The sequence below is a fragment of the Oryx dammah genome, unplaced genomic scaffold (genome assembly GCF_014754425.2).
Source record: "Oryx dammah isolate SB20612 unplaced genomic scaffold, SCBI_Odam_1.1 HiC_scaffold_26, whole genome shotgun sequence".
Taxonomy (NCBI): Eukaryota; Metazoa; Chordata; class Mammalia; order Artiodactyla; family Bovidae; genus Oryx; species Oryx dammah.
The window spans coordinates 59,732,079-59,749,838 of record NW_024070210.1 but is presented as its reverse complement, the minus strand read 5'-3'; the positions used below and the strand labels follow the sequence as shown (position 1 = coordinate 59,749,838).

Sequence of the window (17,760 nt, the reverse complement as noted above, 5' to 3'; positions counted from 1 at the left end):
ACCAAAATAATAGCTGCAGCTTCCATCTGCTATGCAAAACCAAAAATAAAAAAATTATAACTGCTCACATTTAACTGTACCACCAATCTCTAGAGGTTTCTACAGGAGTACTTTACCTTTACACTGCGGAATAAGTCTTTTTCTCTTGCTGTTGCTTCTTTGGAATGCATGAAACTATTCAAGGCTGTTTTTGCAGCTGTAAGCAGAAAATAGAAGAATCTGCTTCTGTTCAGTCAAGAAATGTTTAAAATCATAATTCACAAAAAGATTTTAAATACCTTTTCCCTTTTTCTGAACTCCAGGGGTAAGTTTCACTTTGTATCTTTAAAAAGGAATTGCATGTGTTACTGAACAGATTACAAAATGATTCATAAGTCGATATTGTGGCAGCTGTTTGAGTGAACTCATAATGACTTACTTATAGTTTGTCATGGTGGTATATGGGGCACATATTGGAATGGCAAACAGTAGTACATCTTCAGAATGTGGCTGCCCTGTCAAAGAGTCAAACAGATTTTCCTAAAAAGGGAAAACAAAAACAATTACAAAAGCTATACCAGCCCTAAACTAGGAAAATTCTAATAAAACAATCAATACATTTTATAATTTTCTGATAGATATATAATCTTTCACCCTTTGGGGCTATATATAAAGCAGAGCTTAATGACGATTTTCAAAATGACACTTAGATATATTTAAGAGAAAGGGAGAAAACGGGAGGCACTTTTGGTTGTCATAACTGAATCAGCATTGGGGGCAGAAACAATATTACTGACATCTATTATTGGGTAGATGCCAGGGATGGGACAACTCCCCACAAAAAAGAATTATCCATCCCCAAATGTTAAAGATGTCAAAGTCAGGAAACTAGATTAGGACAGTCATCTCTCATGCCTGTTCTTAAGGAGAAATTCTAGGGCTTCTTAAAGTTCCCATTTTGTGGGCTGCCTAGAAGATTACCTGTATTTATCTAACAACGTGAGTAAATTTAGATTTAGGACAAAACACTTGGTTCAGTGCTTACTATATGCCATGAACTTTTCTAAATGTTTTATGTATACTATCTTAGTTCTCACACAATTCTCCCAGTAGAGGCAATTATATCCCCGTTTTTCAGATGAGGAAACTAAGGCACAAAGAAAAATGTTTCCAAGGTTGTAGTTATATGTAAGAGTTAGGATTCAAACCCAAGAATGTGTTACTCCAGAGCTTGCAGTCTTTTTTTTTTAGCATTTTTAAATTTTAGCTAGAAGTTGTATGCCAGATATTGTGGGACCTGGATTGCAGTCAATGTTGTAGTATGAACCCCAACACAAAATCATACCTCATTTCCCTGCTGGTCTAGATCTTGTTCTTCCTGTTTCAAATATATAAAAATTTAAAAGTCAGTTGTAACTTAAATTGAAACTCTATACCACTGAAATCTATGAAGAGAAAAACTGATAAATATAAGATAGACTAAGTTAATACATGTGTCTAATATATGAGAAAGCGATGCCATTCAAAGAGAAAAAGGTTGTGCCCTAAAGTTAAAAAAAAGACTTCCACAGAATATATGCTAATGAAAGTGTTAGTCACTCAGCTGGGTCCGACCCTTTGCGACCCCATGGACTGTACAGCTCACCAGGCTCCTCTGTTCATGGGATTCTCCAGACAAGGATACTGGAGAGGGCTTGCCATTCCTTCTCCAGGGGATCTTCCCCACACAGGGATTGAACCTACGTCTCCTTGCACTGCAGGCAGATTCTTTACCATCTCAGCTGCCAGGGAAGCCCATTGATGATTATGAATATTTTAACAGTTATGAATATTTGAGTGTAAGGTTTACAGAGTAAGTAATATAAAAATCTGAAGACAAAGTGAGTTTTAATACTACTAAACAACACTGTTCAGGGAACCAAGAAAACAGTAATACATTTAGGATCCCTGTAAGCACTACCTGCACTGAATGGAGCACACAATACAACCAAAGTTTAACTGCCATGAATAAAAATATAAAGGTGAAACAAAAATTTTTTTTACCAATTTATAAAACAATAAATCCTTTGTTCAGAATTTCAGAAAGCTGTATATATTCATGCAAGAAGATATACATTAAGGCCAGACTTTCATACTCAGCTAATAGAACAAGGAGGCAACTATCTTAACTAGAAAAATGTTAACATTTCACACTGTGTAGTCACATTTGACATCATGTAATACAGTATATATTCCTATAGAAAAAATTAGAAGAGTGCAAATTCATTTCTCATTCATGGTCAACATAATCCTAGTTATCTGTCTTAACTAAATTCCCACCAGAATCTAGTTTCTCCGTAAAATTTTCTAATGGCTTATGATAAACTTTTTAGGAGCTAACCAACACTGCCAGTTTTATATACGGCAATTAAAATTTAGATCTTTTAGGCTATATTTCTAAGGAAACTTCCCATTACGAATAGGGTTACCACTCACCCTGGTTTTATTTTAGCACTGTAAATCCCCTGTCCTGGGAACCTTGAGATGCTGGTCACCCTAATTAAGAAGCAAAAGCCCATGTGTGTGGTAGCCTAACCTTGTCGTCATGTGGTTCATCTACAGCCAAGTCTTGTAACTCATGAGTGGTAACTTCAAGGGATGGAGTTTCTTTCTTTATGCTATCTGAGACTCTTGGTCCACCTCTAGGTTTCTGGGGCTGTTTCTTCACTGGTTCATCCTTTATTTTGCCTTTCTTTCCCTTTTTCCCTTTTTCTTCTTTGTTCGAACCTGCAGACTTCATAGAGGGAAAAACAGTTAATGTTGACAGTATTTTCAGTGTTGTCAGTTCTTTAACCAAGTACTAAATGCACAGCATATGATAGGCAGTGGTCTGCATGCCCCTTGAAAAACAAACAAAAGTATTATTAAATGTTACTTACTCCCAGCAATTTCATGATGAGCTCACGTTCTTCTTCATCTTGGTCCTTGTATTTTTCCTTCATTTTTTTCATTTTACTCTACAAAAGAAAAAAGTTTTTGGTTGGAAAAATTTAGCAGTAAGAAAATGTTAAGACATGTATATAAAGAAAAGGCACGTCTTTAATTCTGTCAAAATGCTTATTCAGTAGGGCACCACTTTAACAAACAATATGGAGTCTTTGAAGATGGATAAACCATAGTCCTCACCCTCAAACAATTGACCGTCTTGTGGAAAAAGAAGATACACAGAATAAGAGTAAATTAATGCAAAATATTCTAAATGCAAACAAGTTTATATCTAAGATAATTTAGAGAAAGTTTTTTTTAGCTTGAGCAAGAACTGAAGGGAAGAAATAAAGCAGAACTGAAAGATTCATTGCATCTGGGAATACAGGAAAGGCAAGATTATAATGTAAAGACAGAACAGAGTAGTAACAGCTAGTCATCACACATGGTTGCCATCAGGATACACATAAGAACAGGAAACAGTACAGCAAAGTTTAGCTGGGTATTTATTGCAGAGACTCTTAATACCTTGGATTTCATCAATTAAACTACTGATTCTTTTACTCTGGGTACACATCCAAATCCCTCGACCAGTTTTTAAAACCATAGGACATACAGGCTTTGACTAGTCTTAGCTAGGACCCAAATAACAAATTTATAAAATCGTAAATATTTAATAAGACACAAAAAACACTATACAAGACTGACAAATCAGACTTCATTAAAACTGACAAATGCTGCTCATCAAAAAACTACTAAAGAAGTGAAAAAGCAAGTCTCAAAACATGAAAGATATTTGTAGTACAGATAACCAAGAAAAGACATGTATTTAGGATTTCAAAGAACTCCTATAATCAGTGAGAAAGTTGGACAACCCAACTTTTAAAAGCTAAATTAAGATTTCAGTATACACACACTTGAATGACTTGGAAAACCCCAACAATACCAAATGAAAGTGACGACGTAAAGCAACTGGAACTCGAATACACAGCTTGGTGGCAAATTGGTACAAGTACCCCGAGAAACTGATAATACCTACCAAGCCAAACACAATGTGCGCTATAACCCAGCATTTCCACTCGTAGCTATACAGGACAGAAATGCATATTTGTGAATCTCAAAGATACAGGTCTTCAACGATGAAGAATATAGTAGACAGAAACTGGCAGACGCTATTTAGCAATGCAAATGAACTGTTACAGCAACATGGATGATTCACAAGGTTGAGTGAAAGACGTAAGAGGAACGTATAAAGGATGACTGCTTTTCTACATAAAGTTCAAAAACAAGCAAAAGAATCTATTGTGATTAAGACATGTTTTTCTTTGGTGGGAATACTATTTGGAAAGGGGCAAGAGTGAGCTTTCTGGAGTAATATAAACATTCAAGAGTGGTGGTCTGGGTGTTGGTTTCACAGATATATGTGCATATAAAAACTGAGCTAAAAGCAAAATATCTGCATATTACTATATATATGTAGCATGTGTACTGAATCATGTCTGACTCTTGGAGACCCCATGGACTACAGCCTGCCAGACTCCTCTATCCATGGAATTTTTCCAGGCAAGAATACTGGAGTGGGTTGCCATTTCCTCCAGGGGCTCTTCCCAATCAAAGGGATCAAACCTGGGTCCACTGTGTCTCCTGCACAGGCAGGCAGATTCTTTACCACTGAGCCACCTGGGAAGCCCACTATATGTATATTACACCACACACACAAAAAAAAAACTTGAGAATAAAATGAACAGTGTTAGCAATAAACTGAACCAAGAAATGGAAAACTCAACAAAAAGAATAGTTTCTTGGCAAAATATAACTTAGAGAAACCAACTTTGGAAAAAAAAACCTGAATGGAGTTATGATCACTAAAGAAATTCATTAAGTACTTCAAAACCTACCCTGAAAGTGTTACTTGCTCAGTTGTATCCAACTCTTTTGTGACCCCATGGACTGTAGCCAGCCAGGCTCCTTGTCCATGGAATTCTCCAGGCAAGAATATAGGAGTGGATTGCCATTTCCTTCTCCAGAGGATCTTCCCAACCCAGGGATGGAACTCGGGTCTCCCGCATTATATGCAGATTCTTTACCATCTGAGCCACCAGGGAAGCCAGATATCCCGAAACATCAGGCCCAATCGCCAAAAAAAAATTTCAAGGAACAAATGATCTCCATTTTATACAAAGTACTGCTGCTGCTGCTAAGTCACTTCAGTCGTGTCAGACTCTGTGACCCCATAGACAGCAGCCCACCAGGCTCCCCGTCCATGGGATTTTCCAGGCGAGAGTACTGGAGTGGGGTCCCATCGCCTTCTCCAATACAAAGTACTAGAGAGCATCTAAAAGGAAAAGTACCAAACTTACTTTATGAAGCCAGTATCACCTAGATACCCAAATAAGGCAAGGACAGTATTAGGGGGTTTTATTATGTAATTTACACCACATGAACTCATTGAGGGAGAAAAATAGATGGAGAAAAAGCATTCAATAAAAGAACTCATGATTATTAAACTAGCCCTTTGAAAAGGATATCTACCAACAACCCATAAGAAACATACTACAATGTTAAAAACCTTAGAATTAGTCCCTTTACTGTATTACTATAACAAAGAGGCATGCTATTCTTACTTTTATGCTACACTGTACTGATGTCTGAGTCAGTACAAGAAACATGAGAAAGAAAAGCAAAGCCATTATTTGCAGACTGCCTAAACTTCATCTATAGCTGCTGCTACTGCTGCTAAGTCACTTCAGTCGTGTCCGACTCTGTGTGACCCCATAGACGGCAGCCCACCAGGCTCCACTGTCCCTGAGATTCTTCAGGCAAGAACACTGGAGTGGGTTGCCATTTCCTTCTCCAATGCATGAAAGTGAAAAGTTAAAGTTGCTCAGTCATGTCCGACTCTTTGCCACCCCATGGACTGCAGCCCACCAGGCTCCTCTGTCCATGGGATTTTTCAGGCAAGAGTACTAGAGTGGGTTGCCATTGCCTTCTCCTTCATCTGTAGATGAAATGATAAATACTCAGTAAGAATGCTTAATACTATCAACTGGACGAATACCCTTAGTGCATACATATGACTTTTTTTAAGATAAATGACTAAAAATAAGAATTGCTGAGTCAGAGGGTAAATGCACTGTTAGGACTCTTGATTGGAAGTCCCATGGTATATATTCAAACTTGTACTGAATGACTGAATACACATTATCTGTTAATTTGATGGGTGAAAAAATTCCCCTTGTTTACATAAACATTTCTCTGATATACCCCCTACCCTGCAATTTGCCCTTTCTTCCAATTACATTGATGGTTCTTTTCTCCACCAGATATTTACTTTAGTATTTTTTAAAACATGACTAGCCACTAATTTTGAATGCTTCATACCCTTTAAAACACAATTTATCCTTCTGTGTCTAGATTTTATTCTGCCTCACTTTTCTACCTGGCCGTTCATTAATACCATTCTGTTTTAGAAAGTCTAACAGTAAATGTTTTATTACCTAGTAGGGAGATTTTTGGGGCTCCAAAATCACTGCAGATGGTGACTGCAGCCATGAAATTAAAAGACGCTCACTCCTTGGAAGAAAAGTTATGGACAACCTAGATAGCACATTCAAAAGCAGAGACATTACTTTGCTGACTAAGGTCTGTCTAGTCAAGGCTATGGTTTTTCCTGCGGTCATGTATGGATGTGAGAGTTGGACTGTGAAGAAGGCTGAGCATGGAAGAATTGATGCTTTTGAACTGTGGTGTTGGAGAAGACTTGAGAATCCCTTGGACTGCAAGGAGATCCAACCAGTCCATTCTGAAGGAGATCAGCCCTAGGATTTCTTTGGAGGGAATGATGCTAAAGCTGAAACTCCAGTTCTTTGGCCACCTCATGTGAAGAGTTGACTCATTGGAAAAGACTCTGATGCTGAGAGGGATTGGGGGCAGGAGGAGAAGGGGACGACAGAGGATGAGATGGCTGGATGGCATCACTGACTCGATGGACGTGCGTCTGAGTGAACTCCGGGAGTTGGACAGGGAGGCCTGGCGTGCTGCAATTCATGGGGTCACAAAGAGTCGGACACAACTGAGCGACTGAACTGAACTGAAGGGAGATCCATCCTTCATCTTCTTTTTCAAGATTCCCTCAACTATTCTCTGGTACGTATTCTTTCAAACAAACTTTCAAATGTTCATTAAAAATCTCAATTCTTTTTTGAATGACTTCATGTTGAATTTACATAGTAATACAGGGAGAATTGATTTTTTTTCCCCTTTCATCCCTGGTCCAGGAACTGAACTGAGTCCATGTACCACAGCTTGTGAAGCTTGCATGCCTAGAGCCTGTGCTCTACAAGAGTAGCCACTGAAATGAGAAGTCTGTGCACTGTAACTAGAGAGTAGCCCCTGCTTGCCTCAACTTGAGAAAAGCCCAAGCAGCAGTGAAGACCCAGCACAACCAAAAATAAAACACTCCACAGCAGAAGAAAACCAAATTAAAAAAAAAATTTTGTTAAGGAATTTAATTTTCTTAAAGATACACCTATACATCAGTTCACCATCTTTACACAGCTGCATTTTTAAAGTATAGTCTACATCCACTACCTCCTCTTTCTTCATCCCCTACTTTTATAAAATAGTTAAGAACTGTAACCAAAATTGGGGCTTCCCCAGTGGCTCAGAGGGTAAAGCACCTGCATGCAATGCGGGAGACCCGGGTTCGATCCCTGGGTCGGAAGTTCCCCTGGAGAAGGAAATGGCAACCCACTCCAGTATCCTTGCCTGGAGAATCCCATGGATGGAAGAGCCTGGTGGGCTACAGTCCATGGGGTAGCAAAGAGTCGGACACGACTGAGCGAGCTCACTTCACTTCAACCAAAATTGCATTAATAACTGAAAAAGAAACTCCTAAGTTAAATTATCAGATCAGCACTGCCAGTTTTTAGCTGAGTGTCCCTGGCAAATAAATCAATCTCCTATTCCTCTTCTACATAACTTGAGAGTTTCTGTATAGAAGATCTTAAAAGAACAGAAAGTGATCTCTATGCTCCTTAACACTATCTTTTCAACTAATTTTCAAAGGAAGTCACACAAGATTATTCTTCTGTTTCACTTAAACCTTAAAAAAGGAACCTCACAACTTCACTTGTGAGTCATATAGTGCTAAATATTACCTTTTGTCCTCGTTTCATTGGCTGAACAACCGGGACATTTTTGCTTGTGTTCTGATGAGTTTCAATGTGTAGAGCATTTTCTTTTTCTTTGTCCTTTCCTTCTATCATTTCTAAATCCCCTGAGTCATTTGGAAGCTTCTTTTTCTTCATTTCCCTAAATATAAATGAAATGGAAAATATCTTAATCTTAGAATTTCAAATTCTTAATACCCTAAAAAAATGACATGCGGAAGGGAACGTGTATGAGGTCATGCCTTCTGCTTAACTTGTTATCACCAGGCTACAGTATAAATGGAGTGCAAGTCATCACATAAGAAAAAGCTAAAAAATTTTCTTTCATGCATTTATGATTCCTCATGGCATCCAGGCTCATATCCTTGACTTATCCTGATTCAGTAGCCACATTCAGTCCCTCAACACCTTGATGGCCAGGCAAAGGAATGTGTAGTCTTTGTATCACCATGGCCTTGGCAGATGTTAAATATTCAGTAAAACATTTGTGGGTCTGTTAGTGGAATAAATGGATCTTAGAAAATAAAGAGGAAAGGAAACTCCTATTACTGTGCAATCACATTCCCAATGCCACTGCTCTAGTCCAAGTCCTTATCACTTACCACCCAGACTTCCTCCATATTTTCCCCATAATCTGTTCTACATGAACTTCTACATTAATTCTCCGTTATTGTTTACCTATGTCACATTCCCATTCAAAATCTTCCAAAAGTCCTCCTCACATCACTTTTAAGATAAGTCTAAAACACTTAGCTTGTTATTCTAGGTTCTCCACTTTTGATTCAATTTCACTATCAATTCACAAACATGGACATTTTGTTCCTTCCACCTCAATCAACTTATCCATTTCCCCAAAGCACTCTCAACATTACTTCCAAATACCTACCACTTCCCTGTCTTTGATCATACTAATTCTCCTTGAAGTTTCTGACCTTAACTTGCATTATCTAAGATGCAACTATATCTTGAAGGTAAAAACTTCTGATGGTATTTCCCAAAACACTCCAATGCACAAAAAATTCTTATTCCTGAAATACGGTATCACTTTTCAGATAACACTATTTACAGATTTATGGCTATTTCTTGAATCCAGGACTCAAAAGCTTCTTGAAAGCACAAGCTTCCTATTTTCCCTCTTTGTATACTACCATAATATCTAGCATGATACCATACTCATAAATACCAGCACTCAGTTTTCTATAATTTATAAAGATTATCAAACAAAAGGGTTTATTATCCATTCCAATCTAGGGCCTCTTTCTGGAGTGCTTTACCAGTTGTAGTCTTTTTCACCCTGCAGTAGTTGTCTCGTTGTCCTTTCACTCTTTATCTTTTTCTGTTTGCTGTCTAAGCCCTATTATGTTAAAGGAAAAAAAAAAAAGGGGGGGGGAACCCCCAAGTCTTCCTCTTACATAAAAATTGCCTAATTTCAGTACAGGCATGCCTCAGAAATATTACAATATCTGTTCCAGACCATTGCAATAAAGTGACTATTGCAGTAAAGCAAGTCATGAATTTTTTGGTTTCCCAGTGCATATAAATTTATGCTTACACTACCCTGTTGTCTATCAAGTGTGCAAAGCAATATGTCTTTAAAAAGCAATTATATACCTTAATCAATATTTTATTGCTAAAAAAAAAAAAAAATACCACCACCTGAGCTTTCAGTGCTTCATAATCGCTTTATAATAGAAACAGAGTTCACTGATCACAGATCACCCGAGCAATTAATAATAAAAAGCTTGAAACATTGCAAGAATTATCAAAATATGATCCAGAGACATGAAGTAAACAAATGATGTTGGAAAAACAATGGCAATAGATTTGCTCCATACAGGGTTACCATAAACCTTCAATGTGTTGAAAAAAAACTCTGCAAAGCACAAGAAAATGTGGTATGCCTGTATTCCTCTTCACTTCTGTCAATAGTATCATAGAATCAGCCTATTTAATATACTGCAATTATTACCATACATATTTATGTAATAGAAGGTCTGTTTTGTGTTGCTTGACCTATCTGATTATAGTGGCAGACTAGGCCCTTAAAAGAGAAAAACCTATTAGAGTTGGATGTAAAAAACAAAACAAAATTTGTGCTAAATCAGTAATTTTAATGAGACCTTTATAACAGCCAAGCGATCTGTCATAACCGAACTGTCAATTATAAAAAATAGATGCTTTTCAGTTAAATAACACAAGGATATTTACCTTCTTTCCTTGGCTGACAAATGCCTTCGGCTCTGCAATTTACTGTCATTCTATTAAAATTAAGAGAAAAACACAAGCAAATACAAACAATAACATCACTGCTGTTAATTTTTCAAAAGCCAAAATTAAGAAGTAGAAAATTATTATTTATTGAGAATGACATGATGTTCTTCAAAATACTTTGAAGAAAAATGTTACCATATTAGAAGATTCCTCTTTTGAAGACAATTTCTGGAGGGACCTATGGAAACAAACAGAAAGAGGAGTCCACAAGCCTTTACAGGCATTCAGTTACAAAGTCCCCAAACATTCCCATATCACTCTCCTAATTAATTATTGGCAATGCTATACCTTTTCAAATTTGATAAAATGAGAAAAAGTATAATCAAACTGCTCATCCTAAAAAAAAAATTGCTCATCGTCTCACTTTCTATTCTTAAATAGCTGACGTGTACTGGACACCTATAATATGCCAGGCACTGCGAGATGCTTTACATGCATATAACCTTCACAAAAATCCTAGGAAGGGTGGTACCATTCTGTTTTCACCAAGAAGGAAACTGAAGCTTAGACTCAGTCACTTGCCCAAGGACCCACTTTAAGACTCAATACTGGTCTGACTCCTAAGCCTTTCTTAACTACTCAATAAAGTTTTTATAGCTATGGTGTTGTTTACCTAGTGATCTATGAGACATTAAAGACTAAGACACCCTTTTAAAAAAAAGTGTAATTGCCTTATTATTAGAATTTATAAACATTAACTTGTCTCTATTTTCATTTAGTTTGGCAACTTTCCTATTTACTGTATTTTTCTACCCTGGGTCCTGAGAATTTAAGAGAGTTCTACCCCCTTATCAAATGGTGAACAGACAGTAAGATCGTAGGATAAAGGAGGGTAAAAGCACTGAAGTCAATCTTGGCATTATTTTTATAAGGTCATCATTCCCAGCTTACAAAATAAGACTGAAAATTATGGCTTTGAAATTACCTTTGGGACTGAAGGTGGGACAAGTCGATGGAAGTATCAGGATAATTTAATGTCTCTTCTCCTTCATCCTGCATTTCACCAACAGGTTCCTGATCTTTTACCACCCCCTCAGATTCTCCTTCATCTTCAGAGCTTTCTTCCTGAATTAGTTCATTTACTTCATTGCCACCACTCTGAATAGTAATATCCTCTTGGTCAACCTGAGTCACGAGCTCCACTTCCACAGGAGTTTCATGTAATTCGTCTTTATCTTCTTCACTGCTACTTTCACCCCCATCTGCTAAATTACAATAAGGAAAGTCAGAGTGCTATCATCACAACCAAGTTAGATGATTTCCTTGAAAACTTCATAAAAATAGTCTATTCACTCCCTCCTTCTCCAAAACATCACCAGAAAACTACTGGATCCTCCCCAAAGGTTACACTGACTTAGATAAAAGGGTACTCTGTATCAGGAATTGACTGGAATAAAGGATCTCCAAGATCCTATACCACAATAAATTTTTTAGACATTGCAATCATTTCTGCAATGAAAACTGTATCTTGTCTTTGTTACTTCCAAAACGAGAAAAATAGAAGCAGTTACAGAAATTCTGCCAATTTTATCATAATTTGCGCATGAGAACTGAAATGAAATAAAACAAATTATGTAACTGGCACACAGCCAAGTGATCACACTTTTGCAAAAGGAACACCATCTAGTGGTAATAATATGGTCCAGTTGTGCATGTGTGTGCGCTCAGTTGCTTCAGTCACGTCCAATTCTTTGCAATCCTATGGCCTGAGGGCCACAAGGCTCCTCTGTCCATGGATTCTCCAGGCAAGAATACTGGAGTGGGTTGCCATGCCCTCCTCCAGGGGATCTTCCTGAACCAAAGCTCGAACCCGTTTCCTGCATCTTCTCCTGGAACCTCACCTATAAAAATGAGATGCCACCAACCAAGGATGGTTGTGAAAATTCAATAAAAAATAATGTAAATAAAGTATTCATGTCAGGAACATGGTGAAAATTCAATAAAACAGAATCATGTACAAAAGTAGTTGTTAAGTTAAACAATGAGATATTATTCTTAAGCAATGACTGTAGAATATGTAAAAATAATTTCGAGGACATATATTCCCTAGTTCCTTTAGGTAGGCAGGTTAATTTATTCCAGCAATCATAGCTGCTCTCTACTTGAAGCAAATATATTATTAAATCAAGGTAAATTCTCATAAGAAACTGCATGTATAATAACTCATCTTTGTATTGTTTCTAAATCCTAAATCCAAAAGTAAATACTTATATATACACCTGAGTCTATCTCTGGTAAACACATTTATGTATTATTACTCATTAATACTGGGCTTCCCAGGTGGCACTAGTGGTAAAGAACTCGCCTGTCAATGCAGGAGACCTTAGAGACTCGGGTTTGAACCCTGGGTCGGGAAGATCCCCTGGAGAAGACCACAGCAACCCACTCCAGTATTCCTGCCCAGAGAATCCCATGGACAGGAGATCCTGGCAGGCTACAGTTTACAGGGCTGCAAAGAGTTGGACACAACTGAAGCAACCTAGCATACATGCATGCATTAAATATTGAAGTTTTACAATATAAACATACATTCAAGTATTGGTTATGGATTCAATTAAACACTTTATAATTCACTAGAAGTATACTGAACATTTCAAAAAACGAAAATTCAATAAGGATGATAACAAGTTGGGTATTTTTTAAATTTTAATTATCCCAAAAGAGATGATCTTCTAAAAATTCAGAAGCAAAACTAGACAATGGAAAACATTATAAGCTACTTTATTAAAATCTGTATACTACCTAGTTGTTCCATTTCTTCTGATATGAGTTCACTTGTACAACTTGCCAGTGTCTCCATGTCTTCATCCTGCACTCTGACTTTTCGTTCACCCCGATGTCTCCAAACACAAGACTCATCTACCTACAGAAACAGTTCTTTTCATTGGTGGAACTTTAGGTAAGACTAGTGAAAATCAGAAAAAAAAAAAAAAAAAGAAGAATACCTTAAAAAGGAAGCTAAACCCCATCATTAGATGTGAAGGAGGAAGGAAATTCTTTTTTCCTGCAAAGATAATGTACATTTTAAAAATTCCATTTTCTGCATTTTATGCTTATAAGGTATCTGATAAACAGTAGTCAAATGTGTTCTTTTTTTTTTTTTTTTTTTTTTGCTGTCATCAAGCAACACTTTCCATTAACAGACTTTGGCATTATGTATAGGAATAAGAATTAAGAAAGAAAAAATATGAATGCTTGCTCTCATCTTCTGGGTTAGATCCTGAATAATCTATTTTTAGAAAAAAGGTCATGCTATTTACTTTCTTACCCTTATAAACTATGTGAAAGAACATTGTCATTAATAAAAATATATATGGCATGAGCATGTCAAATGCTAAATTTGCCAAACCACAGTAAAATCCTTATTTAATAACATACTTCATATATGAAATCAGAATTATTAGTTTCTGTTCTGAGAATGTTAGCGGATGGTCTTCAAACTTGTCTCCACAATCCACTGACAAGTCATTACCTCTTATCATGAAGCTTCCTGTAGTCAAATATTCCCCAGTTGGTGCTGTTTTAGATACCTGAGAAACACAATGATACATTATACTCTTGTCTTAAACACATTTTTAAAATTTTCACCTGAGAAAGTAAAGCCATATTAAAGTAAATAGCAGTATGTCCTGAAAAGTTTATAATTTAGCAAGAATTCTTAACACTGAAAGAATAAATATCTCTTCAAAGATAGGTGTGACTTTGTCGGTAACAGAAGAAATAACGAAGGATATACTACATCAATCAATTTCAAATACCATGGACCAAGCTTAACATAAAGGTATAAAACTATATTATATTAACTCTATTTATTACATTAAATCCTTTCCTGAGATGATTTTTTTCGTGGCCAGTCGGGGGGGGGGGGGGGAAGAAAAAACTTTCATCTTATTTATCGGGGGAGGGTAATGAAATAACTTTTCATTTTAGTAAATATGGATAATAGCTTATTTTTAAAAAATATATTCTAACTTGGCAAAATAGGAAGTGAGCAATATAATTTCACAATTAAAAAAATTTTTACACATCTGTGAAACACCCAAATCTGAGAGTATCTTTACTAGTAATAGGTATGCAAGGGATTAAAAGCACACTAAAAAAATCTATTCACAAAAGAATTAAAGCCATTTTTATTACACTGTACAAAAGGCAGAAAAAATAACCCCAGAAGTGATATTAATTTCCTAAGAACACAGTATCACAGCACAGCAGAAAACAAATATAGACAAATATAAAATGAAACTAAATCTAAGGGAGAATAATGGTATTGAACTTTTTTAATCTTGCTGTATAACTTTAAGACTTTGAAAAGCAATGTGAAATCATATATAGAATGAAGTACCATCAAGAAAATAGCATTAACCACAAAAAAATGGCAATTACTAAAACCAAGGGTATAGGGGAAAAAAAAAAAAAAAACCACCACCGATAACCTACTTTACAGGAAAAGCCAGAAGAATTCAGAAAATTTCAACAAAGATGAACAGGTGAAAGACCTTTTAGGTCAGTGTGCCAGTAATAACTGGAACAGTCTATCCCATATAACTGCATGGATTGCTCTAAGTCTCTGCTCAAATCTTACCCATCCAGAAAGGCTCTCCCTGACACTATATTCAAAATGGTAGCCTGTATCACTCTCTATCCCCTTACTATGCTTTAAAAAAACTTTGTTACCTGCCACTATATATTTTTCTTCAATATCAAAATGTCAACTCCATCACAAGGTACTTTATCTGCCTTGTTCAATTCCATACCCTCAAAATTTGGAACAGTTACCATTCTCACTAAATTAAGAAACAGGACCACAGCCCTTATTACCTGATGATGGTACACCCACCAAGCACTAGTGATAACTCGAGCGTCCCAAGCAGCACTGTAGCAAAGAGCCATTGTGCCAGCTTCAGTCAAGGTCCGAGGGGGAATCGGTTCTCCTGTAATAATGATACTACAATGTTTCAGTACCAAAGTATGGACTTTCTAGAGCAAGACATGAAAACCATATACAGGATGACAGGTTCATTTCTTCTATTTTAAATAACAATATCACACTTTAACTTCAGTAGTGTATGAAGTTACTATTTTTATTTAAAAAATGTATTTATACAGCAGGTTTTTAAATGGTCTAAGTACATAAGTTCAGAAAATATCCTTTCACTTTTATCAGTAATTCTAACCTCATTCTAGAAAGGATAATTTAGAAAAATCTATTTAAAGGTTAAAGACCGCCAGAATTACTATATTGCCTAAAAAGTAAAAATCAAGAGCATATTAACAGATCCCTAAGTAAGAATTCAAGTATTTTAAAACTAGGATATAATTCACATACTATAAAATTCACTTTTAAAGTATACAATTCTGAGTTTTGATATATTCAGAAAGCTATACAATCATTACCATTAATTCCAGAACATTTTCATCATCTGCAAAAGAAATTCTGTATCTATTAACAGTCACTTTACATTTTTCCCAGCCACTGGCAATCACTAATCTACTTTCTGTCTCTATGGATTTTCCTATTTGGGGATTTCATATAAATGGAATCATATATAACTGGCTTCTTTCACTTAGCATGTTTTCAAGGTTCATTCATGTTAGAGCATTTGTCAATACTTCATTTCCTTTTAAGACTGAATAATATTCTACTTTATGGATATACCACATTGTATCTATTAATCAATTGACAGAGATACAGGTTGGGGATTCCCTGGTTGCTCAGTGGTAAAGAATCCACTTGCCAATGCAGGAGACTCAGGTTTGATCCCTGTATTGGGAAAATCCCCTGGAGAAGGAAATGGTAACCCACTCCAGTATTCTTGCTTGGGAAATCTCATGGACAGAGCAGCCTGGTGGGCTATGGGGTCACAATGAATGGGACACAACTTAGTGACTAAACAACAATAACAACAGAGATACAGGGTATTTCCATTTCTTGGCTATTATAAATATTTGCACACAAGTTTGGACACATTTTAAATTATCTTGGGTACATATCTAAGAGTGGGTCACATGGTAAATTCTATGTTTAACTTTTTCAGAAACTATCAAACTCTTTCCTATTGCAGCTAGATCATTGTCCATTCCCACCAGCAGTGTATAAAGAGTCCAGTCTCTCCACCACTTCACCAACTCATTACTGTTTTTGGCTTTTTTATTTGGATTTTTCCCCACCCTGTGTGGTTTGTGGAATTTTCTTCCCTAACCAGTGACTGAACCCGAGCCCTCAGCACAGACAGCTTGGAGTTCTAATAACTAGACCACTAGGAATTTCCACTGTGTTTTTCAACTATTCTTGTGGGTGTTAAGTGGCATTTCACCGTGGTTTTGATTTGCATTTCCTTAATGGATGAATGATGCTGAGCATCTTATCGTGTGCTTGTGGGCTACTTGTATATCTTTAGAGAAACACCTATTTGACATTTTAAAAACTTCATTTTAAAACTGTCTACTGTTGAGTCAAAACAGTTCTAGAGTTTTTTGGATATTGGTCCTTTATCAGATAAATGATTTGAAAATGTTTTCTCCCATTTCTGTGGAGTGTCTTTTAATTTTTTTATAGAATCCTTTGAATTAAAGTTTTAATTTTTGCATAACTCTAATTTACGTTTTTTTCTTTGGCTGCTTTTGCTTTTGATGTCATATCTAAAATGACACCAAAGCCAATTTTCCAGAGCCAATATTCTTCTAACAGTCTTAGAGTTTTAGCTCTTAAATTTAGGTCTATGATGTATTTGAGTTCATTTTTACAAGTGGTAGGAAGTTCCTATTTCTAACTTCATTCTTTGGCACATGGATATTAATTGCCCCAGCCCTATTTGTTGAAAAGATTATTCTATCCTTCCTGAATGGCCTTGGCACCCTTGCTAAAAATCAACTACCTATAAATAAGAAATCTCAATTCTCTTTATTAATCTATCAGTTCATTCTCATACCAATACCACACTGTCTTGATACCACACTGATAGCTGTTTTGTAGGAGGTTTTGCGGAAGTGTGAGGACTCCAATTTTGTTCTCTGTTTTCAAGAATGATTTGGCTAATCTGGTTTCTCTGCATTTCCACATGAATTTTAGGATGAATTTTGTCTATCTCTGCAAAAACAGGCAGTGGTGAGAGAGACTGCACCACATTTGTTGATTAGTGTGGGAAATACTACCATCAGAATATTAAGACTTCCAATTTATAAACACTGGAAATCTTCCCATTTATTTAGGTCTTCTTTAATTTCTTTCAATGATGTTTTGTAGTTTGGTGTATATGTCTTACTTTTTGGTAAGTTTGTTACTAAATATTTTATTCTTCTTCAATGCTGTTATAAGAGGATGTTTTATTAATTTCTTCTAAATATTGCTCATTACTAGTATATAAAAACATAACTG

The 17,760-nt window shown here is 36.2% G+C and overlaps 1 protein-coding gene across 2 annotated transcripts in view; it reads right to left on the bottom strand.

The window, feature by feature from the left end:
* NEMF (nuclear export mediator factor) overlaps positions 1–17,760 on the bottom strand; it is a 56,052-nt gene that overhangs the window by 1,962 nt on the left and 36,330 nt on the right. The window contains exons 19-32 of one of the 2 annotated variants that reach the window (XM_040226785.1): positions 15,204–15,316; positions 13,858–13,915; positions 13,331–13,389; positions 13,128–13,248; positions 11,311–11,587; positions 10,521–10,563; positions 10,323–10,372; positions 8,103–8,256; positions 2,898–2,975; positions 2,555–2,752; positions 1,325–1,357; positions 419–519; positions 279–322; positions 117–196 (exon numbers count right to left, since the gene is read on the bottom strand). In XM_040226785.1, the coding sequence (XP_040082719.1) occupies positions 117–196; positions 279–322; positions 419–519; positions 1,325–1,357; positions 2,555–2,752; positions 2,898–2,975; positions 8,103–8,256; positions 10,323–10,372; positions 10,521–10,563; positions 11,311–11,587; positions 13,128–13,248; positions 13,331–13,389; positions 13,858–13,915; positions 15,204–15,316 (1,409 nt within the window). Of the gene's footprint in view, positions 1–116; positions 197–278; positions 323–418; positions 520–1,324; positions 1,358–2,554; positions 2,753–2,897; positions 2,976–8,102; positions 8,257–10,322; positions 10,373–10,520; positions 10,564–11,310; positions 11,591–13,127; positions 13,249–13,330; positions 13,390–13,857; positions 13,916–15,203; positions 15,317–17,760 lie in introns of both variants that reach the window. The other variant, XM_040226784.1, reaches the window with a different exon arrangement.